Source organism: Solenopsis invicta, chromosome 12 (assembly GCF_016802725.1).
Source record: "Solenopsis invicta isolate M01_SB chromosome 12, UNIL_Sinv_3.0, whole genome shotgun sequence".
Classification (NCBI taxonomy): domain Eukaryota; kingdom Metazoa; phylum Arthropoda; class Insecta; order Hymenoptera; family Formicidae; genus Solenopsis; species Solenopsis invicta.
Window position 1 is genome coordinate 3,229,238 of NC_052675.1, and position 24,439 is coordinate 3,253,676.

Below are 24,439 nucleotides of genomic sequence, written 5' to 3' on the forward strand. Positions count from 1 at the left end.
GCAGCGCAATTATAAAGAACGTTTTAGGCACTTGTTCTTTTAATTCTCTTGTCGAAGAACTACGAAATTCTCAGTTCTCTCTAATGATCGATGAATCTACCGATACAGGAACAATAAAACATCTGGCACTTGTTGTACGCATTTAGAAAGAAGATAATAAAACTGTAGATAAGTTTTTACATTTATTACCTATATCAGATGCATCAGCAAAAGTCATGTTTAATGAGATAGTAGATTTTTTTGCAAAATATAATATTCCATATGAGAAAAATATGGTAGGTTTTGCATCAGATGGCGCAAACGTAATGATGGGACGACATAATTCTGTTGTTCAATTATTTAAAAACAAAATTCCTAATCTTTTTGTTTTAAAATGTTCAAGCCATTCTTTTGCGTTGTGTGTTAGTAGTATATGGTTAGCCATGGGGCGTCAAAACAATGACGTCACTGGCGCCAGTCTTATCAGTGAAGTGGAGGGGGTAGGGTGACGCGCTAGCAGTAAAAGGGCCAAGTGGTGGGGAGGGTCTGACGAAATTTGGAGCGGGGCGTGGAGGACCTGACGATATCAGGACCGGGGGGTGGGGCGGGGAAGACCTGACGATATCAGGAGCGTTTTTATTGGGAAGTAAAGGGGATGGCTCCGGGAGGAATTAGAGTGTGCTTATTGGTTTCCCCCACGGCTGCCCCAGGAGCGGATTGGTTGAAAAACAGGTATTTTGGGAAAAATTTAGCAGCAAATTGCGGAACGGGCCTGAGAAGTCGAAAGGTCTTATCTGGAAATTACGATAGAAAGGACGGAAGCGCCTTTTACGATATACATATGCTTTCAAAGGTATGGTATGTTTAGAAAAAGATAATTATCAAAAGGAAGCACTTTACGATTTTAGCGTTAGGTTAGGTTAGGTGCTACGTGCAGGAGATAGAGTCTTGGCGTTAGGTAGGTCGAGTGAAAAAATAATTCGGTTTTAAAAGTTACAAAAGAGTATTTATTGAAACATTCAACTTTTTTTCATACATCTACGAGTATATTCTTACATTTTTAAGTTACATGATTGAATGGGGTAGCATACAGATAATTTCATCACGCATTTTCTTTTATTATAAAGAAAAAATTTGTAAAAACTATTATTATTGTTACATTAATCTTACAAACTATTTATTATTATTCTTACATTAATCATACGAGGATTTATACTTTTTAAAAAATGCATGATTAAATATGATGCTGCAAAAGAGTGCGTTTATATCATGAAATTGTACAAATTATGACCCGTGATTTGACAGAATTATATGAACGATTTCGTCGAAGCGCAGTGAAGTTATTTCTAAAAATATTATATTAAAGTACATATCAAGAAAAGTTAAATCCTTAATTTGAGTACGTACATCGCGTTCGATTTCACTATAGTTTCCTTTTAACGTTAGTTTTATGATATCGCGATCTACGTAACTTTTCGGAAGTTTCAATTCTATTTCTTTGATTAAATAGTGAGCGCACTCGTTGACGATATTGCTTAAAGTTTTTAAATGTTCTAAATAAGCATCCACGCACTTCATTACGTTCTCCAGGCCCAGGAAGGTAGTTTTCTGCATCACGATTGCTACGGCATAGAGTTTCCGTTTCTTCATCGGTGGTGCTGAATCTTCGCCCTCCTCGTTGGTATTTTCCGCAGAATCTGACTTTTCTTTCTCCTTGTAGCGTCAACAATAGCGACTTTGACCCGTAGGATGAGGTAAAGATGACTGAGATATTTTTTATTACTACTGGTTCCGGTTTGAATTTGTTATTCGCGTTCAAGTAGTCGCTCATAACTCCCATGTTTTCTTGAAATTGCAGCCACGATTCCGCATCAAAATATACTCCGTCAGCGTTGCTCCCGCTTAATTTCACTACAGACTCAAAGATTCCCTTTTTAGTAGTTTGCAGTCCCACGAGTATCCTTTTCGTATGTGAATTGTTGAGTCCATACGTTGTTGTCAGTAACATGGGAAAGCGTTCGCTTCTCCTCTCGTCGTTATGCATCTCGCTGATATCGGGAATCCCTGTTCGCTTTGCAGAGTTATTACTAGCTTGCTGGTTAGCCATCTTCTTCTTTTTACTTTGTTCTATCGAACGGCGAAACTGATGAAAAGTAACAGGACTAACAGTAATAAAAACACAAGGTTACTCTCTAACGAAGTTAACACTTCGAACGAGGAGACTTGAATGATTTTCAGTACGGGGTATCGTTGACCACGTCGACTCTGTTTGCGACGTTGCAACAATATAGACACGAGTCTGCGCGCGCAGCTAAAAAATTAAAAACATTTTTAAATTTTTCTAAATTTTCTAACAGAAATAATCTTACAGCGATATGATTTAAAATATCACGAGGATATGTCTAATACGACAAAGACGTGAGCGTGCGCACTTACGATAAGTTGTTCGGACATGTGATAACTTGCACTTACTGACTTTTTCCAGATAAATGACTTCCTTCACTTCCGTTATCAAAAATATCATCCTTTGCGGTGAGCGTGATTTTTTCTAGATAGGGAGTCAAAGATTAAATTTTTATCGAGCCTTTCGTTTTATCGACAGGAAAGAATGTCAAAAATATGCTTTTGTTAGAAGAATTTTTAAGGTTTGGCTTTTAGCCTGATTTTTTTCAAATGTCAACTTTTGACAAGAGTATGATTTTTTTATAATCAAAGAATAGGAAACATTATCTACTATAAGATGAATCTACGAAACGAGGGTTTTGTCTAGCAATAAAACAGAACAGTAGATAGGACTAACTAGAAAAATCAGAATTCGAAAGAAGGCTGAGTTGTCGAGATAAATTCATTTTCTTTTTCCTCGCTTTTGAAATATTTGGAAGATGCAGCGTATAAATGTTAAGTTTCACGAAAGCTAAGCGTTAGTTCGGCTTTCGTACTCTCCAGTTATAAGTCGAGAGTTTTTCGTTGTACTACGACAAACGTTGTAAGTGCAATTTTTATTGCGAGTGAAAAAGTGAAAATAATGAAAATGTTGCGCGACGATATTGTTAAATTTTTTATCGTGGCGTGTAATTTTAATAATAAAATAGTGAAGGGTCACTATTTTAAGAAGATAGCGCGTGACAATGACGCGTCGAACTACGCATTGTTCGACAAGTTCGCTAAGGAGTGCTCCAGCACATTGCTATGTGTTATGCACAGGCTGGGGCACTGTAATGGCAACGTGACGTTGGAAAATATAATTCGACGTCACGTTGAAACGCGACAACAGAATAAAGCGTTTTTTGAAAATGATGCGGGGGGTCATATAGCTGACTTCTTGCGTCAAAGAGAAGGTAAGTAAATTTGATGTAAATTTAAAATTGACCGTATTAATGTAAGTGTTTTTAGATATTATTTAATTATATTTATTTTTACAGTTGTAAGACACGTAGCCAGGGTTGAGCCGCTACCGCCTCGTCGTGCGGCGCCTCTTGAGCGAAACTACGGGGCGAGACGACGACGCGCAGAAGAGGAGCTTCAAGGTGCCGTAGCAGCCCGTAAGTAACTCTACGTACAGTAAGCATGAGACACGCATCGTCTCGTGGAGAAAATTAAATATTCTCAGTTTTATCAAATATTAAATATAGAAAATTTTCTAGGAAGACCACGAATTGAAATCGCGGACTTAGTTGCGGAGCCACCATCACCTCGATACACCCCCGTCGGTGAATCATCAGGTAAATTTAAAAATATCGTGTTATAAAGTTATTGTAATAATAATAATAATAACAATTGTTATTATATATTTAGATGACGACGAGGATACTCGAGATAATTTTGACAGAGTTCCATCCTCAGCCGATGAGGCTATATTTACTCCAGGTAAGTTTTAAAAAATAGACTTGGAGAAACTAACATATAGTTATTTAGCATAATTAATAACAAAAAATATTATTTTTAGTGCAAGCAAACGAGACGGAGGATGAAGAAGAAAGAGAGGAAAGAGCGACGCAGGAGGAGGAAGAGGAGGAAACCGAAGAAGAAGCATTAAGAGAAGATCAGGAGGGGGATACAGACGAAGATGAGGAAGAGAAGGAAGAGGAGACAGAAGATCAAGAAGAAGAGGAAAATGAAATAGAAGAAGAAGAAGAAGAAGAGCAGGAAGCGATGGAAGATGAGGAAGAAGGAGATGAAGAGGAATCGGATGAAGGCGGTGAAGTGGAGGATAATGAAGAGGGGGCGGAAATAGAAAATGACGCCGAGGAAAGAGAAGTCAGAGTTGCTTCGCCAGAGTATGATGGTAATTATTATTAATATTATTATTAAATTATTTTATTTCGAAGTAATATAAAACAAAATAATTTTAGATGATATACATTATGCCAATACCTTACCATGGAGGGCATAATTAATATCACTGGGCGGGGAAATATCGTGGGGTAACTTGGTGAGTTAGTTAGTATATTATATCTTTTGTCGGCATTTTCGCGTATTAGTAAAAAAGAAAAGAAAAAATAAAACAGAATATAAGACAGCAATGATTAATAAAAATATTTCATCTTTCAGTTCAAACTGGCGCTGGACTTGCTGAAGCTGTAATTGGAAGAAACGCTAGTGGGGAAGAATTTCTCCACAATACTGCGGAGAATGTAGCCGACCAAAGACCTCAACAGCAGCAACAGCGGTCGCAGCAACCACAGTCGCAACATTCTCAGCAACAGGAGCAAGACCCACAATCGCAGCAGCAGCAGTCGCAGCAACAACAACATGGGGTTGGTGATAGATTTAATTATATAGAGCTGCAGACGGAAAACGCGCGTAGATTTAGGAATTTTGCTATACTCGGGAGAGAGGCGAGTTTCGCGATACGTCCAGTGCCACATGGTGCCGATACCGTGCGTTGGCTAGAAAACGCGTTCCGCGAAATCCATGCGTACGCGATAAGCTCAAGTGAACCGACGGATTACGTAGGACTATCTTTCAATTCCGAAAGTTTGACGCTCGGATCGGCGGGATTGTCGTTTCGCCCGCCACGCGACTTGATTTACACGGACATATGGGAACTCGTAAGTTCAGTAGCGCAAAGCAACGGCGGAATTGAAGTCACGGAAACTTTTAACATCAGGGTTTTCAATGTCGCAGTACCGGTGGGGCGTGGAAGGGTATCGAATCCATTGACGCGTGAGGATGTCGTCAAACGATCGATATTGGAAATAGTAAATGACGATAATTTATGCTTTCCTCGTTCACTTGTAGCCGCGCGAATCCACTGCGAACGTGGAAATCTTCGGACGGGGCCGCGTCACGAAATGTGGGAAGCCGTAAGATTCCGACGTTCCTCGCTACAACGCGATTTAGCGTTAAAATTAACGATGAACGCCGGTATCGTGATACCGGAGGAGGGATGTGGGATTTACGAAATCCAGCAATTCCAACAGTATCTCGCCGCTGAAAATCTGGCAATAATGGTTTACGGTTTTAAAGATTTCGGACGCGGGGGGAACCTAATCTACGATGGGCGTACGATACTCGCCTCACTAGAACGCGAACCGAATCATTGTTTAAATATTATGTATTATGAGGGTAGACGCCATTATAATACCATTTTAAATTTAAAAGCCGCTGCGGGTTCGCAAGGTGGATATTGCGTAGCGTGTAACGTTGGTTATCGCCCCATCAGAGGGCATCGTTGCTCTAAAAGATGCCCACGCTGCTACGCTATACCCTCGTGTGAACATCACGACGCGGAGAAAGTCAGGTGCGATACGTGTAATCGTACGTTCTTCGGAAATTCATGTTTCGAGCGTCATCGTACCGAAAAATCTTATGAAGGAAAATCAACTGTTTGCCATTCGGTTAAAATTTGTAACAATTGTGGGCGATTTATAAAATCAAGCTCGCGGCACGAATGTAATAGCGCCTATTGTAAGATATGTCGTTCTCAGCAACCCGTGAATCATTTGTGTTTTATGCAACCTCTTCGACGCAGAGTCGAAGCTGAAGACCCTGGAGAGGGTACGAGTGCTGCGGCGATACGTGAAGAGGCGCAAAGAAACGCTAATGACCTCGAGGGTGAGAACGACAATGAAGTTAAGGGAGCTGTCGCATTCGTGTTTTACGATTTTGAAACGCGGCAGGACGAGACGTACGAAGGAACCGAGAACGTAAAGTTACACGTTCCGACTCTCTGCGTAGCACAGCAAATTTGCGTTGCTTGCGTGGCTATAGACGACATGACGGTGCGATGTCGCTGGTGCGGAACGCGCGAATTTGTATTTAATATCGACCCGGTAAAGCAGTTTATAGAGTTCGTGACACGGCCAACAAAATATTTTAAAAGTATTATTTGTATCGCTCACAACGCAAAGGCGTTCGACGCGCAATTTATTTTAAAATATCTAGTCGAAAAATCGTTAATAACGGAAAAGCCACGGATAATTCTGAACGGGACGAAGATTATCGTGATGACGATCGGTCATACAAAATTCATCGACAGCGTTAATTATATGCCGATGCGATTATCTGATCTACCTAAAGCTTTCGGGCTAAGGGATACGGCAGATAAAGGCATTTTTCCGCATTTATTTAACACTGTGGAGAATCAATCGTATGTCGGTCCATTACCCGAGGCTTGATTTTATTCTCCCGATCAAATGAAACCTGATGAGCGCGAGCGATTTCTTGCATGGCATACGGAAATGACAAATAAAAATGTCATCTTCGACTTCCAGCGCGAGATCGTACGTTATTGTCGAAATGACGTAGATATTTTACGACGTGCTTGTGTAGCTTTCCAAAAAATATTTTTAGAGCGCGGCGGTGTGTGTCCTTTCGAAGAATGCACGACTATCGCTTCCACGTGTATGAAAGTTTTTCGAAAAAACTTTCTTCGCGAGGGGGAAATAGGAATCATCCCGCCGGGCGGATACAGAAACGCCGATAGACAATCGCGCAAAGCTTTACAATGGTTAGTGTGGAAGGAGCGTGAGCTCGGTCATCCCATAAACCATGCCGGGCGAGGTCGCGAGCGTTTAATCGGCGGTAGCTACGTAGACGGATATTACGAGACAAAATTGGGGACTGAAACTCAGCGTTTCGTTCTCCAATTTCACGGGTGCTTCTGGCACAGTTGCCTTACTTGCTTCCAAGTGAATCGTGACAGTAAGCTTTCAACTGCTAACCGCGACGATACGATAGAAACGCGTTACGAACGAACTATCGCAACGACATGGCGTCTTCGCCGGCAAGGATATCAGGTGATTGAAAAATGGTAGTGCGCTTTCGACCGAGAGATGAGGGCAAATAACGAGATGCGTAATTTTCTCGAACATCACCCTATACTAAAATCTGCGCCTCTCGATCCGCGTGACGCGTTTTTTGGTGGCCGCACGGAAAATATCGTAACTCGACTCGAAGTAGCGGGGTACACGGAGAAAATACGTTACGTGGACGTGTGTTCTCTGTATCCTTACGTATTAAAGACGGGCGTTTTTCCGATCGGCCACCCTGAAATCTATATCGGAGCGGAATGCTCGTCGTTAATCGGCGACGGACCAGGGTATAATTTCGACCCGGTCGAAGATCTTGTACGTTGTCGAGTACTCCCACCGCGCAATCTCTTTCACCCGGTACTCCCGTATCGTGTGCGTGGAAAATTGCTGTTTGCGTTGTGCCGGAATTGCTGCGAAATGTTCTCGCAGTCCGCGTGCACTCACGAACATCCTGACGAACGTGAATTTGAGGGTACTTGGGTATCATGCGAATTACGTAAAGCCATCGAGAAAGGTTATCTTTTGAGGCAAGTAAATGAAATTTGGCAATACAAAGTTGCTCGCTACGATCGCGATACGCGGCAGGGCGGATTGTTCACCGGATATATAAATTCCTTTTTGCAATTAAAGCAGGAAGCTAGTGGATGGCCGAGCGAATGTGTAGATGACGAGAGTAAAGCACGATACCTTAGTGAATATGAGGAAATCGAAGGTATTACACTCGATAGAAACAACATCTCACGTAATCCCGGCTTGCGCTCGGTCGCGAAGCTCTGTTTAAATTCCTTCTGGGGAAAATTCGGCCAACGATCGAATCTTCCTAGTACCGAGATCGTAGAATCGCCTCAGCGTTTCGCAACTTTGCTCACTAGCCCTGAGCACGAAATAACTGACATATTACCAGTCAACGACGAGGTATTGTATGTCTCGTGGCTACTGCGAGAAGAGGCAATCGTAGCTTCTCCGATTACCAACGTTGTGATCGCGGCATACACGACGGCACAAGCTAGGTTAAAATTGTATGATTATTTAGAAAAGTTAAATATGCGCGTATTATATTGCGATACCGATTCTGTTATATATTTGAGTAGTGGTGATCCAAACGAGTACGAACCACGTACTGGGAATTTTCTGGGCGACATGACGGACGAACTCGAGAGCTACGGCAACGGTAGCTACATCGAGTCGTTTGTGTCGGGAGGCCCAAAATTTTATGCGTATGTGGTTCGTACAGCGGATGGAATCACTCGTGAAACTTGTAAAGTGAAAGGAATAACTTTAAATTGTAATAATTCTAGATTTGTAAATTTCCATAGTATAAGAAATTTAATATTAGAAAGAGAAAGGCAAGAGGAAGGAGAAGATGAAGAAAACCGTGGAAGGGAACCCGTGATAAATCTGCGCTTTAATGCAATTCGTCGCAATGCTTTTCACGAAATTGTAACAAGAGAAGAGAGGAAAACATGTTCGGCGGTATTGGTAAAGCGCAGATTTATTAATAATCGTTATTCGGTTCCATACGGTTTTGTCGAATAATCATCTTTTCTTACTCGAGCTTTGTTCTCGCTTAAATTTAAGTTTCGAGTCGTCAATTTTTCCGTCCGCAGCGTATAAGTATCATTGTAAAAATTCTATAAAAACGTATTAATCATAAGTCATTCATTAGTTTTAGCATTGTAAAATATAAAATGTAAATATTTTTACAATATAAAATTAGGACAAAAACGTGCTAAAATAAAAAACATTTTAATTAATTTTTCATAAAAAATTTTCTTATACATTTCCAATCCGAATCCTGTTTTGTTTCCCGTGTACTTTTTCCCTTGTTTCTTTTTCGTGAATTATTTTCCCCCTCCCCAGCGGCATCGTCTATCAGCTCATTAAAACGATGCCGACCTAAGCGCTAAGTGAGTGGGATAAGCCTGTATGTACCCCGCGCCGCGACACGGATCAGCTCGTTGTTGGCCGCGGTTGGCTAACGTACCAGCGGGGGTACGCTCACGCGAGCGCGCGAACGCCGCCGCCGCCGCCGCCGCCGCGTTGATGCGCTTATCTCTGCCTTCGAAATTTCAACTCCGCGAATTATTAATATCGATATTGTCGACGATTAGTATTATTATCAGCATCGACCGCCATTTTTTCTTTTTTGTTTTTGAAGCAGCGCACCGGAATCGAGTCAATCATTTCGCAAAATGGATGTGCGTTGGAAACATCCCTGGACATCGATTATATGCGGTCCCACCGGGTGTGGGAAAACGATCTTTGTAAAGTCTTTTATCAAATATCTATCGAGCATGTCCGACGTGAGTTTCGAGAGAGTTTTATTTTATTACGCTGAGTGGCAAGAAGCTTATCGACAATTAAAATACGACGTGAGTGTAAGCGAGGCAGAAGAGTCAGCACGGGGATACGACGTTAAAGTGGCGACGACAACAATGACGAAGAAAAATATAATCGAATTTCGCGAGGGATTACCTCGCCCGGAAGATTATTCGAACGATCCGTTTACCCCGAAACTCGTGATAATCGATGACCTTATGAGAGAATCGTCGTCGAGCGACGCGATCGTGGATCTTTTTACCAAAGGAAGTCATCATAAAAATCTCAGTGTCATTCTTATCTCGCAGAATCTTTTTCATCAGGAACGCGGACAACGCGACATATCTCTCAACGCGAATTACATCGTGGTTTTCAAAAATCCTCGCGATCGCGCTCAAATTCGCCATTTAGCGCGACAAGTCTATCCCGATGATCCGAAATTTCTAGAAGAGGCTTATTACGACGCTACTTCGAGACCTCACGGATACTTGTTGCTCGATCTGAAGCAATCGACTCCGGACGAATATCGATTTCGTACGTGCGTCTTTCCCGATGATACTAGACATTACGTTTACGTACCGCGTAGATCGTTTTCCATTGCATAAAAATCGCGTAACGCGGCTCGTGGAGGCCAGTCGCGCTGTTCTATCACGCGACGAAGGAGGACAACATGAGTTCGGACAGCGTGACGAAAATCGCCAGACGTTCAATCGGAAAGAGAAACGCTTGTCTTCTCGAGGCGCTGTGTCATCTGAACAATAAGCAGCGAATGATCTTTCTTCGAATCGCGGACGATAAATTTATTCATTGTATTTGCGAGTGCGTTTTTAATACACTTAAAGGAAACATCCCGCTCAAACGACGTGAAAAAGATCGACTGAGTAAATACAAATCGACACTGCGACGTATTGCGACAAAACGCGGAAATTGGAAGGATAAGAGACAACTTTTGGTGCAACGAGGCGGATTTTTACCCTATATCATAGGACCCATATTGTCGGCCTTATTAACTCGAATCATCGGAGGCACGGAATCATAAGAATAAATCGCAATGGAAAGGGCAAAAAAGATGGTTTTAATTTCTACAGAAAATCTTGAGAGAATGCAGCAACAGCAGCAACAACAGAATAAATCGATTGCTGTAGAGCCAAAGGAAAATATCACGACGGAGAACGGTGAAAACGATAATAATAATAATAATAATAATAATTCCGTACAAACTCCTGGTACCCTTCTGACACGACTCGATGCGGAAATGAGTCGTATTCTTAATTCACCTTACCCGCGTAACGAGGATGAGAGATGGAAAATGTACAGAGAGGTACTTTGGCGGTATCTTTACTATATCCGAGAAGCGCGAAAACAAAATGCAACCAACGTAACCGAAATTGTCGACAACGAAACACCACTCCTGGAGGAGATCGGCAACAATAGCGACGGCGAATCGACGCTCGTTTCTCACGATATCTCCCGAAAATCGCAAATTTCTGCTAATCTTTCTCATTTATCCGATATCGACAATACCGTGATAAGAAAAGAACATAGCCTTCGATTGCTGAAAAGTGCCGGAAAAATAGTAGAAACTGTCCCGAAATCGTATCGCGCTCAAGCTCGCTTACTGATGAAACATTTGCTCGATAAAGCGGTGCCTGACAGAATTAATTGGAACGAGAATGGAGTCGTGACTATAGATGGCAGCATTGTAAAAGATTCGAATATTAGCGAGCTGATGAACGACATGATGCGAGAAAGAAAAACCGTAAAACCACCAGTAGGAAGAGTTCAGTTTGCTCGATTACTACGCAGCTTAAACACGCGTTCGACACTGGTAGGGAATAAGCGACTGTTAAATGGCACCCTCGCTTTTTCTTCCCCGATTAATGTGAAACATCGGCCTTCGTCAAGTTCCACGCCGATTGCAACGAAAACATATTCAACGAGATCGACAAAACGTCAATCGGAAAAACGCAAGAAGCAGGAACGAGAAGAAGAAAGAGCCCTTGATTACGCATTATATCTGTCCCCTTACTTTCGTAAAGCCTATCCATCTACAACTTTTATGAAAAACGGGGATTCGCTTCCTGCGCGAAAAAGGCGTTTGCTAGATTGGAATACGCTGAAGAAATAATCGATAATGTCGGAACTTGAAAAATTATACTACGATCCCGCGCATTACGCCGGCTTCTCAGCAGTGGAAAATCTGACACGTGCCGCTAAGCCGAATTTCACACGTAACAATGTCGCTCGCTGGCTGGAATCGCAAGATGCGTACTCGCTGCACCGTCCACTGCGCCGAAAGTTTCCTCGACTGCATTACAACGTAACGAATATCGACGATGTGTGGGAGGGCGATTTGATTGAGGTGCGAAATCTTAAAAGTTATAATGACGGATATTCTTATATTCTCGTGATTATCGATGTACTCAGTAAATTCGTTTGGGTGGAACCATTACGTGACAAAACGAGCGTATGCGTGACAAAAGCTTTTCAACGTGTACTTGCGAGAAGCAAAGGACGAATACCTATATACTTGCAAACTGACAAGGGTAAAGAATTTGTCGGGCGTGCGACGCAAAAGTTTTTGGAAGAAAACGATATTCGTTTTAGAGTAACGCGCAATCCCGACATCAAAGCAGCCGTCGTCGAACGCTTTAACAGAACGTTAAAGGAACGAATGTGGCGATATTTTACGCATAAAAATACGCGTCGATATATCGATGTTTTGCAGGATATTGTGCGTGCGTACAATCACACTCGTCATTCGGTCACCAAAATGCAACCAGCGGTTGTAACGAGAGAAAATGCTCGTATCGCGCGTGAAAATATAACTCGACGGTGGAAAGACGTTAACAAAATTAAGAATGCTAAATACCATGCTGGCGATCTCGTCCGCGTCAGTAGAGCGAAAGGCACCTTCGAGAAAGGATACGAGGCGAATTGGACCGAGGAGATATTTCGAATTCATCGTGTTCTTGAATGGCGAAAACCTCGTGTGTACGAATTAAGCGATTTAACGGGGGAGGTCATAGACGGGATCTTTTACGAACAAGAATTAGCTCGAATCGAGAAAAACCTGCAGGAGGAAGAATTTATTGTGGATCGCGTGATAAGGAGTAAAGGACGTGGTGCTAATAAGCAACTGCTAGTTAGCTGGCGCGGATATCCTAGCAAATTCGACTCTTGGATCCCAGCTTCGAGTTTATCGAATCTCCGAGATGACGGCAACGGACCAATTTCACATGATTCTTCCAAGCAATAGCAGTATGCAGTATTTTCCGGAAAATACTACTTCCTCCTTCATCACGGAGTTACCTCAAACTGTAGAATTGCATGGAGAATGGGAAGTTGCACTAAGCGAGATTCAATTTCCCTGTAGTTTTTTTCACGTACGTCAGTTTCCCGAAAATGAGCTCAAATATTTCTTTTCCACAGAAGATATACACGAGATACGCAATGGATCATATGTGTTGCATCATAGAATAATACAGAATGGTATTTACGAGACTATCGAGAATCTTATCCATGAGATTAATGAAGCGTGCCGAGATTCACATTTTGTTTTTGAAATACAAAAAGAGGGTGGTAAACTCGAAATAGGACTTAGCTGCGACGTGGAAAAATGTCGTGTTAATCATTATATTAACTTTTCCGATAATCTTTTTCGAATATTAGGATGCGAAACGGAATTAGGCGTAAAAGATAATTTATACTTTCGTAAGATTATGATAAACGATTCCGGTGAATGCATGACTTTTTTCAAACTCGGATTTAAAACGGAAAACGGTAATCGAATTTATTATTATCAGAGTAAAGAGCCCTGTAGCCTGTGGCGTGGTATTCCAGACAAGCTGTTCGTTTATTGTGATATTTGTGAATCTTATATAACCGGTGATGTACAAACCCCGCTTCTCCGAATAGTCCCGGTCGAGTCACGCGAAAGTAATTACGCGTACGGAACGAATCAGGTGAAACATTTCTCTTTTCCATTTTATATTCCGTTGCGACAAACGCGTTTCCGCAGAATCGAAATAGATATAAGAGATCAGCTCGGAAAAAAAATATCATTTGAATCGGGAACCTTGACGGTGACATTGAACTTCAGACGTGCTCGATAATTTACATTAGAATACAGTTGAAATAAACGTAAGTCTGCGATAAACAAAAGAGAGAAAATCAATTTCACCATGGACTATGAGGAATATTACGAGGCGCAAAGCGGAGGTGCCAACGGAAGGGGTGGGGGAATTCCACGGGTTTTTGTCGGCTCGCCCTATCAACGCGGACATGGTATCGAAAGTTTTCTCGGTGGATTATTTAGAAAAATTTTACCTTATCTAAAGAGGGGTGCGCGGGTTGTCGGTAAGGAGGCTTTACGCGCGGGCATCAACGTAATGGAGGATGTCGAGAACCATACCCCGTTGAATGAGGCATTCAAAAATCGCTTCGCGGAATCGGGGAAAAACCTCAAAAGAAAAGCCACAGAAAAAATAAAAGACTTCATGAAAGGATCGGGATATAAAGTATCCGTAACAACTCCGATGCTTCAGTTTCCTCACGGTTACCACGATCCTCGCATCGCTAAGAGAACGTCGCTTTGTAAACGTAATCGTTCAGTCAAAAGAAAATCGAAAAAAAGTGTACGCAAAAAAGGCGCTAAAAAATCGAAGAAGAAGAAAAGTCACGGAACAACTCGAAAAACTAAAAAGTCATCCGGCACGAAACGCCGCAACAGCAAGAAGCGCAGTGTATCCGACATATTCTCGTAATCCACGCACGAATTAGCGTTAGCCATAGTGCGTCGTGATAAGTATGTCTTTCCTTCATACCCATTCGAGCAAGTGTTTGAAGAGTGAACTCGATCTCTTCGCTTTACCGCCTACTCAGACTAGTATCGAGAGTGCTCAATGGATTTATTACAAGCCCGTAACATCGCTCGCAGACGACGCACCAATAGAATTTGTTATACCCGGTCATGGAGAAGACTACCTGGATCTCACGTACACTATGCTAAGTCTCCGTATACGTGTAGAAACGGGAACAAATACCGGCACCGCCGCCGCAGCCGCCGCGGCGCCCAAAGTAGGCCCTGTAAATCAACTGCTGCATTCCATGTTCAATCAAATCGACGTGTATTTCAATCAAAAACTCGTGTCACCTCCAAACAACGCTTACGCTTACCGCGCATACATCGAGGCGTTATTAAATTATGCTTCACCCGCAAAAACTTCCCATCTCACCTTTTGTCTGTGGGACACGGATACTCCCGGTTTCATGGACGAGCCGGTAGATTCGCCAACGAATCAGGCTCTCGTAAGACGCGCTCGTTACATTCAAGGAGGACGCGCGTTGGATCTCATAGGACATCTTCACTGCGACGTTTTTAATCAGGATAAATTCTTAATTAACGGGGTGGAAGTTAGAATGAGACTCGTACGTTCCAAAGATTCGTTTTGTCTAATGGAAACAAATTCCACGTCGAAAATCCGCATTCTAGACGCTAGCCTACTTGTAAGAAGAGCAAAAATAACTCCCGGAGTATTACTAGCGCATGCGAGAATGCTGAGTAAAACCACTGCCAAGTATCCCCTTACGAGAGTCGAAGTTAAAACGTTCACGATACACTCTGGTCTCGTGGGAGAATCGTTAGACAATGTGATACTTGGACAGCTACCGAAACGAATAATAGTTGGCTTTGTTGATAACAAAGCGTTTAACGGCGACAGAAAATTAAACCCGTTTAACTTTAAGAATTACGGCATAAATTTCCTTTCGCTCTACGCTGACGGAATGCAGATTCCAAGTAGACCGTTACAGCCGAGCTTTAAGAAAGACGAACCGCTCTACATCGAAGCGTATCACACCCTCTTTTCCGGAACAGGCATACATTTTTTGAACGAGGGAAATTCTATAAGCAGAGACGATTACTCTAACGGATATTGCCTCTTCGCTTTTGATCTTACACCCGATCTATCGGCTAATTGTGCTGGGCATTGGAATCTCGTGAAACATGGAAGCTTACGACTAGAAGTGAGATTTGAAAAGGCACTTACCGCGACCGTTAATTGCATCGTGTATGCCGAGTTCGATAATGTTCTAGAAATCGATTCATCTCGGCAAGTCATAGTCGATTTTTCTGGATAGTCTCTTATAACACAGATGGATCAACAACAAGAACATTGTCTGTAAAATGTTCACTCCCCCATCATCTTTATCGTCACCACCATCATTAAACTACCGTATACCTAAAAGAGAATTCAGTTTGGAACGAGACTCGGACGTAGCCGGTTCGATTAAGAAAGCTTGCGTAAAGTATAAAACTATGGACATAGTCATCGACATTCAAGGTTTTCGCGATGCTGAGGAACAATTTATTCCGAAAGAAGTCGCGGTTGTCGCTGTCAACACTCCAATCATCGGCCAATGGATTATAATACGACCTTGCCCGTTTGACGAGTTGCCTGTAAATTCGAAACGTGAAAACAACTGGCTTACGCGCAATTATCACGGCATCGAGTGGTTCGACGGCGAAGTTAATCTCAAATATTTCAAGCAACATCTACGAGAAATTACTCGACAAGCACGCTACATCTATAGCAGGGGACACGAAAAGGCGCGTTACCTACGCAATCTGCTATCCAGAAACGTATATAATCTGGAAGGCGTTTCTCCAGCCTTCAAAAATTTACCCGATGTCGAGGAGAGTGGTCATCGATGCACGTATCACGGATTTCGCGCAAAAGCAAATTTTCACTGCGCGTTGCGCAATGCTTACAAATTGAAACACTGGTTAATCGAGCAAAATAGTAGTAGCTCGAGCAGTCTTCGTTCCGACGAAAACGACAGCGAAGAAGAAGAAGAAGAAGAAGAAATAACATTCAAAACAGCGTCGGCTATAGCCGAAGACGAGAAAATAATCCCACTGCCGTCGTATGAATTCCCTCGAAATTTTACATGCGCTGCGTCAATTGAACGCAGAATACACGGGAGTCTATCCAGCCGACAAGCTACCGAAGGTGTGGACGAGGTCGACCGCCATCGTTGCCAACACGGATGATCACAATCAACCTGGCCAACATTGGGTCGCCTTTTACATCGACAAACTTGGAAATGGAACATATTTCGATAGCTACGGATTACCTCCCTCGGATTCTAGATTTCTCCTGCGATTGCGACGAAACTCTATCACGCATCAATGGAACACCACACAGTTACAAGGAGCGCTTTCCCAAACTTGCGGGCAATACTGCTGTGTTTTTTTATATTTCATGTGTAACGGCTATAATCTTAATCAATTTCTCAATTTATTTTCTGTCGAACACACATACAACGATTGACTAATCGCAGAATTATTTCGCAAATTTTTTCTTTATAATAAAAGAAAATGCGTGATGAAATCATCTGTATGCTACCCCATTCAATCATGTAACTTAAAAATGTAAGAATATACTCGTAGATGTATGAAAAAAAGTTGAATGTTTCAATAAATACTCTTTTGTAACTTTTAAAACCGAATTATTTTTTCACTCGACCTACCTAACGCCAAGACTCTATCTCCTGCACGTAGTAACGCTAAAATCGTAAAGTGCTTCCTTTTGATAATTATCTTTCTCTAAACGTACCATAGCTTTGAAAGCATATGTATATCGTAAAAGGCGCTTCCGTCCTTTCTATCGTAATTTCCAGATAAGACCTTTCGACTTCTCAGGCCTCTTTTACCCGTTCCCCAATTTGCTGCTAAATTTTTCCCAAAATACCTGTTTTTCAACCAATCCGCTCCTGGGGCAGCCGTGGGGGAAACCAATAAGCACACTCTAATTCCTCCCGGAGCCATCCCCTTTACTTCCCAATAAAAACGCTCCTGATATCGTCAAGTCTTCCCCGCCCCTCCCCCCGGTCCTGATATCGTCAGGTCCTCCACGCCCCGCTCCAAATTTCGTCAGACCCTCCCCTCCACTTGGCCCTTTTACTGCTAGCGCGTCACCCCCACCACTTCACTGATAAGACTGGCGCCAGTGACGTCATTTGTTTTGACGCCCCATGGCTAACCATATACTACTTGTGTTTCTTACGCATGTAAGAAAATTCCTGAAGAAGTAGAATTACTTGTACGTCAGTTACATAATTATTTTAAATTCAGTAGTAAGAAAATTTCGGAATATAAAGAGTTTCAGGAATTTTGTAATTTAAAGCCACACAAATTATTGTATCCATGTCAAACGCGGTGGTTATCGTTAATTTCGGTAGTAAATCGAGTGGAACAGTGGCCAGCATTAAAACTATTTTTCATAAACGAAATTAATTCCTCAAAAAATGATCAAGCTCAACTAATTTACAAACAAATGAATAATGTTTTTAATTATTTGTTCTTATTATTTTTGAAAATGATCTTACCTTATTTTACTGATTTAAACAAAAAATGCAATCTGAAAGGACAAAAATTCATGAGCTGTATGGGAAGATTGCAAATCTGTGTAGGTGTATCATGGAAATATTTATTGATAAAAATTATATTAAGCAATGTAATTCGCTCCAAACTATTCAGTATAAAAATCCACACAATTTTGTTCCCTTACAAAATTTAGATTTGGGTATAGACATTAAAAATTATATTAAAAAACATTCAGATATACCACTCGCTGAAATTGAAAAATTTAAATTGTGTGGATTTTTTAATAGAATTCTAGATCAAGTTTTCCTAAGATTTTCGTTTGACAGAGTTAATTTACAGGAAATGCGTACTTTAATTCCAAAGAATATTATTTATTCTTCAAATTCAATCATTCCATTGGCCAAACAATTTAGTCATGTTATTAGTAATACGCAACTATCTGATTTACAAAAAGAATGGCGTATACTTCAAGCTGAAATTGCTAATAATATGCAGAGTTATGAAAAAATAACAGATTATGAAAATTTCTGGAAAATAATGTGGACTTTTAAGACAGCAGATGATGTTACACCGCTTTTTCCATTATTAATGAAACTACATTACATTTTATTAACGTACTATCTCATAGCAGTGCCGCAGTAGAAAGGTTGTTTTCTTTTGTAAATTTAAATAAAACAAGCAAACGAAATCGTTTATCAACTGAATCATTAATTGGAATTACTCATGCATCTCGATATTTCCGAACTTCCTCTTGTTTTGATTTTGAAATTGTGGATGACATGGTCGATACATTGTCATCGGATATATATAAGACAAATACTTCGCTCAATGAAAGTACATCAAGTACTTCTCTCACATAATCATTTCGTAATTTTTGAAACTATAATTTAAAAGATAATATCTCGTATGCAATATAGTCGAACTTCCGAAGTTTGCAATAATTATTGAGTAAACTCTTCTTAATTGAATAATTAAGGAAAGCTTACAATTAGTTTTATAATGCAAATTCAATTTGTTATGCTAGTAGCATCAGTTTTCAAGTTTACATGTTTTAATATTGTTCACGTTGATTACATTCTTATTCCGTTCTTACGTTCATGGAAGTTGACGAGTGCAATTACAACATTTCAGTATTAATGTGCAATTTTATTTAAGTATTGATGTGATATAGCATTAAATCTGTAAAGCGAAATGTGATGGTTCAATATTATTATGATAATTATAATAATAGTATTAATGTGATATTATATCAATATTAAGTTACACATTAGTAATCATAAAAAATTACGACTGATTAAGTGATAAAATAATTGAGATTAATACGATGAAATGTTCTAATACTACTGAACATAAAATAAATATATATATATATATATATTTATATTTTATAAAAGAAAGAAACATTTATTTTATATGAATATTTACCAATAATAAAACAATGGATATAAACAATTACATTAGTTCTTCTTATTGAATAAAAATACATACTTTTAAATTATGAATTAAAAATTCATTATTGAATATACAATGCTCCCTTCAATATATAATTCAATTTATCGCGTGATACAAGCGATCACAGATTGTCTTCCGCCGATTGACAATCGCGGATATTTACTGCGGCTGCGTTCATCCAGCGATTCGATGAACTCGATACAACGCTGCTCCCACGCCATATACTCTTCATGCGTATTCAATCGAATAGATTGTTCCGTCATGCTCCGTTTGTTCCATTTTTACAATGTGCTTGACTGCATAGACTGATGGGATGCATCGCGATCTTGTCATTTTATAATGTCACCATCACTTTAAATGTTATTCACAGTGTATCATTTGATACATGTCTAAAGTCTTCGTAGCTGTCACAAATCGGCGCTTGCAAGATTCACATCTATATTTGATATAACTGACTTTGTAAGATTATTAAATGATCTCATCGTGATATCAAATTACTTTCAAACGTGTCACAGCAGGCGCTCGTTAAAAATACAAAACTATCATATTTGCTCCATAATTTCATCGTAATATCAAATTATATTCAAACATGTCTAAATTAATTTTATAGATCTGTGGTATCAGAGTCTGTGATATCATCGCAGCTGCTGTACACCGGTGCTTGCTTTTACGCTGAAAATGCAAATCTGCAGTACTACATGATTTTATTGTAATATTAAATTACATTCAAATCTATTCGTATCTAAACTGAGTTTTATTATCCTGTGATCTCATCACATCTGTCAGCACTTGCAAGATTTACGTTTGAATATGTGTATGATCTCATCATAATACATGTAATTTCCTCATTTGATGTCAATATGGTGGTGAGGATTGTAAAATAAAAAGAACTTTGAAAACGTTATTCTCATCAGTTGCTCATTATTAGCGGACAACCCATAAAAAATACGAGAAAAATAACGAACTACTATGTTCCAATCCAAACCAAAGCATTTGAGAAATCGTAAGTATCTATAATTATTTTATACACATTTTTTCATATTTTGTTTCTTATAAAATCCCTGTTTTATTACTTATAGAACGCCATCACGATACACATAGCACATTCTGAGGAGAAGGTTTGAACTAACTCCTACATCTTATAAACGGCTGGATATCGGAATCAACGCAGGATCTATATCCTACGTGGAATTAGTGCTGGGTGACAATCGCGGATATCAAATGACTCTACCTTAGAATACGTGGAGATGGTTAAGAAACGCATGGACATCGAGGGACTTATGCAGTCAAAAACGGCACCATTATTATTGATTCACGAACTAATTGTGCAACAGATTAAACTGCGTGAAGAACGTATTATAAAATTAACATTACCCAGCAAACATAGTTACATAACGGCAATGTTAATAAAATAAAATCGAAAGTAACACGCAATATAACATGCGCGTTACATGTAATGTCCATGTTAAGTTGTAATTTCCCTACTCATAACAAAATAACAGTTACGTAACAGTTGTATCATATTTGTTATACATCCCTGCCGAAAATGTACGATTAAAATCGATAAAAAAAAAAGTAATCCGAATCGATCAGGATTTCTGCACCGAAAATATAGTATTAAAACCGATTGAAAATAAAAACCCAATCGAAACCCAGATAGATTTATTAAAACACAATACATTAATGTAAATGTAATAAATGTTTAATTTACAAAAAATATTTCTTGTATCCTTTTCGTTAAAAAGGATTAAAAAAGATTAAATTTGAATTAAACATTTCATTTATGTACAAAATTAAATAACAATACAAATTGTTATTTACACATAAAAATATAAAATTTTATGTGGAACAGCGTTTCACACATACACATCATGTTTGAAAAAAGTGAGAGCGAGTATTTGTCTCGAGGTTACAATAAGCAGCTTCTAAAAGTCTCACTGAAGTATGAGCAGGGGAGTCAGTCGCCGTGGCGCCTAAATATAACGCTTGTGGCCGCGACTCACGAGAAAATCTCCTACGGCGTGGCCACCTAGTGGTGGCGCCAGAACTTACTTGTTAAATCCATTTCAATTCAAAATTACAGAATTTCATAAATTATAATTAAATCAAATTTTAATGCGATGTGACACGTTGAGACGCTAACAATTCTTATATACCATTTTTAAATAGATATTTTGATGACAACACTATAAATCACACTAAAAAATTTGTAAAATTGTCCGAAAGCTATGTCTTTTATGGCAATTAATAATTCTTGACAACCGTCAAGAAAAAAATAGTTTCCGAACAATTTTACAAATTAGTAAAAATGATGTACAATGTTATTTTATCAAAATAACTTTTTATTTAAAAAATAGCACGCAAGAATTTTCAGCGTTTCAGCATATCATTTCTCGCTACTAATGTCAGGATTTTGAAACGTAGTCGCTGAGAGTATTTAGGAGTCTTAATGCAAATGAATTAAAATTTTTAAAAATTTTTATATTATGCATTACACTTAAATAATTCACGAAAACGATATTAAAATCAATTACGATTCGTATATAATTAAAACCGATTACTTTTTAATCCGCTCGTGGATTGAATCGATTAAAACAGATTAAAATCAATTAAAAAGGATTCCGTTTTAATCGGTTTTAATCGCACATTTTCGGCAGGGAGGAGTCGTATTAATAATTCAGTTTTATAACAGTTATATTATTAAAATAAAATGTTTTTTACATAAACCTGATAAACGGCAGTTATATGACTGTTATAAGTTATTGTGTTGTAATGTCAACAATTCAATTTTACGTAACTACAATATTGCTAGAATGTAAAAATTCGTTATATAACGTGACACACGCAAGTTATATAACTATTATTTTCTGTGTTTGCTGGGTACATAATACTTATATTTGCATGAAGCCGGCAACTGTATCATTCATGTTTGAACTTGAGCATTGTATCGAACATGTATATTTCGCACTGTGTCAGAATATAAATAATGTTACTAAAAAATATAAACATTTGGTAACTTACTTGGGTCAGAATTGTATCACTAATAAAAACGATGCAGTAAATATTTTGCGCAAAATTTATGATGAAGGTTCACATATTGAATGTGAATTAATAGCTTATGCTTCATATTGCATACGATTCGCTAAATGACAAATAAAATGTTATAATATGCACAAATGTAAATATTGCATACGATGTGTTAAATAGCAAATAAAATGTTATAATCATGTTATGCGCAAATTTGAAATAATAATAAAAATGTATAAATTGAAATTGAAATTGAAATTGAACTACTGGTTATTTTCCTTATCCTTAGCGAACGATTGCAGGCTGATAGCTATTCAGTGTGGTATAACGTGGTTGTCACAGCTTTGATAATGACTTGAGTTTCTTTTATTACCATGAACTCAATTGTAAGATGTTAGTAAGTATTAAATTACTACTGTCAGAGGTTTTTGACTGTGGAATTTAACATCTCGTAGATAAATCACGTACATTTTGTACTCTAAAATAATGGGCTGCACTCCTTGGCGTCAGTCATAAGTGTTGGACTGTCGTCGTCGTTTGCCTCTCGTGTGAATAGTTTAAAAAATTGTCTCACGAACAAAAATGGAATACTTACGAATAAAATACCCATGTAATGGTCAGAGATGTGCATTATTTGAAATAGATGTATTTAAAATAGAAATACAAAATGCAAAATACCTATTTTGCATTTTGCATTTAAAATGCATTTTTCAAATCTTATTTTATATTTCTATTTAAATAGATTTTATTTCCTATTTTCTATTTTCAAAATACATTCAAAATACATTTTTCTCATAAAGTACATATTAATCGAGATATTGATATTATGTGATGTATGTAACATATGTACATGGTGCGTTCCGATATACACTAGTGTGCGTTCCAAAATTTACTGGCAACACTGTTAGCATGTCGTCATCCTTGTCTAACATTCAGTGAGCAACAAAGATAACGATAGCTGATAGTACTGCTAGTGAATTCCGAGACGCAGCCACTACTAGTAGTACATACAATAAATTTCTGAACATAACCTTGGGCGCGTTTGGATTAGAGTCCTATATATCAGAGATCCGAAATCGGCAGCCATCTTGAGCTCATTGTAAGATTTGACAACATCAAGGTGTAGCACATATGTCTATGGTGCAGCTCTTTTCTTCATAGAAGCAGCACAATAACGTTGTCATCCTACATAACCTGCATAAGTAAGAGTTACTTTAAGTTGTTTTGAAATATTTGACACAGGAGATATCTCTTTTTTTTTAAGAAATAAAAGCCTTATTTTATGTGAAGTGACATTTATTAAAATCTGCAATTTAAGCCGAAAAATAATAAATAATTTAATAGCTTCTTAATTTTTAAAACACCACTAACTTACGGGCTCAACATGGCGTCGATACATTTAACCAATCAAGAATTTGGACATCAATTTCGGGTCTCTGCTGTATAGGACTTTAGTTTGGATATGATGTCCGAACGCGCCTTTTGATTGTGTAAGGTTAGGTTAGTGGTAAATATACCGGCGCGTTTTGTGATTAACGGAAATACGCAATTACACAGGCTTATATTTTATATTCTTGTTATTATATAATTTGGCGTTTTTGTGAAGAGCTTTTTGTTTGTTTGCTGAAAATAAATGTTGAAAAAAATGTAAGTATTATTCTTATTGATATTCCAATAAAATAATTTGTTTTAAGTCATTGTTTTAAGATGAAAATTATGTCATAGACAATAAATGTACTTTTAGTATTTTTACCTAGTATCTGTCTATCTGTGTTAACTGTTCATGATTTTTTCTTCATCAAATAGCTTGTACACTTTTACTTTTTCTAATCTTACAAATTGAATAATAATTTGGATGTATACAGAAGTCTTCATTTTATCAAAGTTCCTCATTGTCATTACATTATTCTATAAGTTCATAGTGCCACAGATAAATACGGTAGTTAGGGGTATAGGTGTTATTTATAGATAAAACTCTATTAATTTGTCTATATAATATTTATTTGCGTATACAAGC

At 38.8% G+C, this 24,439-nt stretch overlaps 4 protein-coding genes across 4 annotated transcripts; 3 read left to right on the forward strand and 1 right to left on the reverse strand.

Moving 5' to 3' along the window:
• Positions 1-1,303: 1,303 nt before the first annotated feature.
• LOC120359117 lies at positions 1,304-2,700 on the reverse strand. The gene is made up of 2 exons (XM_039455508.1): positions 2,452-2,700; positions 1,304-2,290 (listed from the first exon to the last, which is right to left on the reverse strand). Exon 2 carries the CDS (start codon positions 2,084-2,086, stop codon positions 1,403-1,405), a length of 684 nt encoding a protein of 227 aa, XP_039311442.1. The 5' UTR covers positions 2,087-2,290; positions 2,452-2,700; the 3' UTR covers positions 1,304-1,402.
• Positions 2,701-2,977: 277 nt separating this feature from the next.
• On the forward strand, positions 2,978-6,614 carry LOC120359116. Its single transcript, XM_039455505.1, has 6 exons — positions 2,978-3,317; positions 3,402-3,521; positions 3,624-3,701; positions 3,775-3,846; positions 3,926-4,264; positions 4,531-6,614. Exons 1-6 carry the CDS (start codon positions 3,005-3,007, stop codon positions 6,597-6,599), a joined length of 2,991 nt encoding a protein of 996 aa, XP_039311439.1. The 5' UTR covers positions 2,978-3,004; the 3' UTR covers positions 6,600-6,614.
• A 642-nt stretch (positions 6,615-7,256) lies between these two features.
• On the forward strand, positions 7,257-8,628 carry LOC120359061. Its single transcript, XM_039455358.1, has 2 exons — positions 7,257-8,459; positions 8,572-8,628. The coding sequence occupies exons 1-2, from the start codon at positions 7,257-7,259 to the stop codon at positions 8,626-8,628; spliced, it is 1,260 nt and encodes a 419-aa protein (XP_039311292.1).
• Positions 8,629-11,688: 3,060 nt separating this feature from the next.
• LOC120359062 lies at positions 11,689-12,813 on the forward strand. The gene has a single exon (XM_039455360.1). It carries the CDS (start codon positions 11,689-11,691, stop codon positions 12,811-12,813), a length of 1,125 nt encoding a protein of 374 aa, XP_039311294.1.
• The last annotated feature ends 11,626 nt before the right edge of the window (positions 12,814-24,439 follow it).

Coding starts and splice junctions, on each gene's coding strand:
- LOC120359117 (XM_039455508.1), bottom strand. CDS start 2,086: ATGGCTAACCAGCAAGCTAGTAATAACTCTGCAAAGCGAACAGGGATT.
- LOC120359116 (XM_039455505.1), top strand. CDS start 3,005: ATGAAAATGTTGCGCGACGATATTGTTAAATTTTTTATCGTGGCGTGT. Junction 3,522..3,623: donor TCAAGGTGCCGTAGCAGCCC/GTAAGTAACTCT, acceptor AAAATTTTCTAG/GAAGACCACGAATTGAAATC. Junction 4,265..4,530: donor TGCTTCGCCAGAGTATGATG/GTAATTATTATT, acceptor TTCATCTTTCAG/TTCAAACTGGCGCTGGACTT.
- LOC120359061 (XM_039455358.1), top strand. CDS start 7,257: ATGAGGGCAAATAACGAGATGCGTAATTTTCTCGAACATCACCCTATA. Junction 8,460..8,571: donor CAAAATTTTATGCGTATGTG/GTTCGTACAGCG, acceptor ATTTAATATTAG/AAAGAGAAAGGCAAGAGGAA.
- LOC120359062 (XM_039455360.1), top strand. CDS start 11,689: ATGTCGGAACTTGAAAAATTATACTACGATCCCGCGCATTACGCCGGC.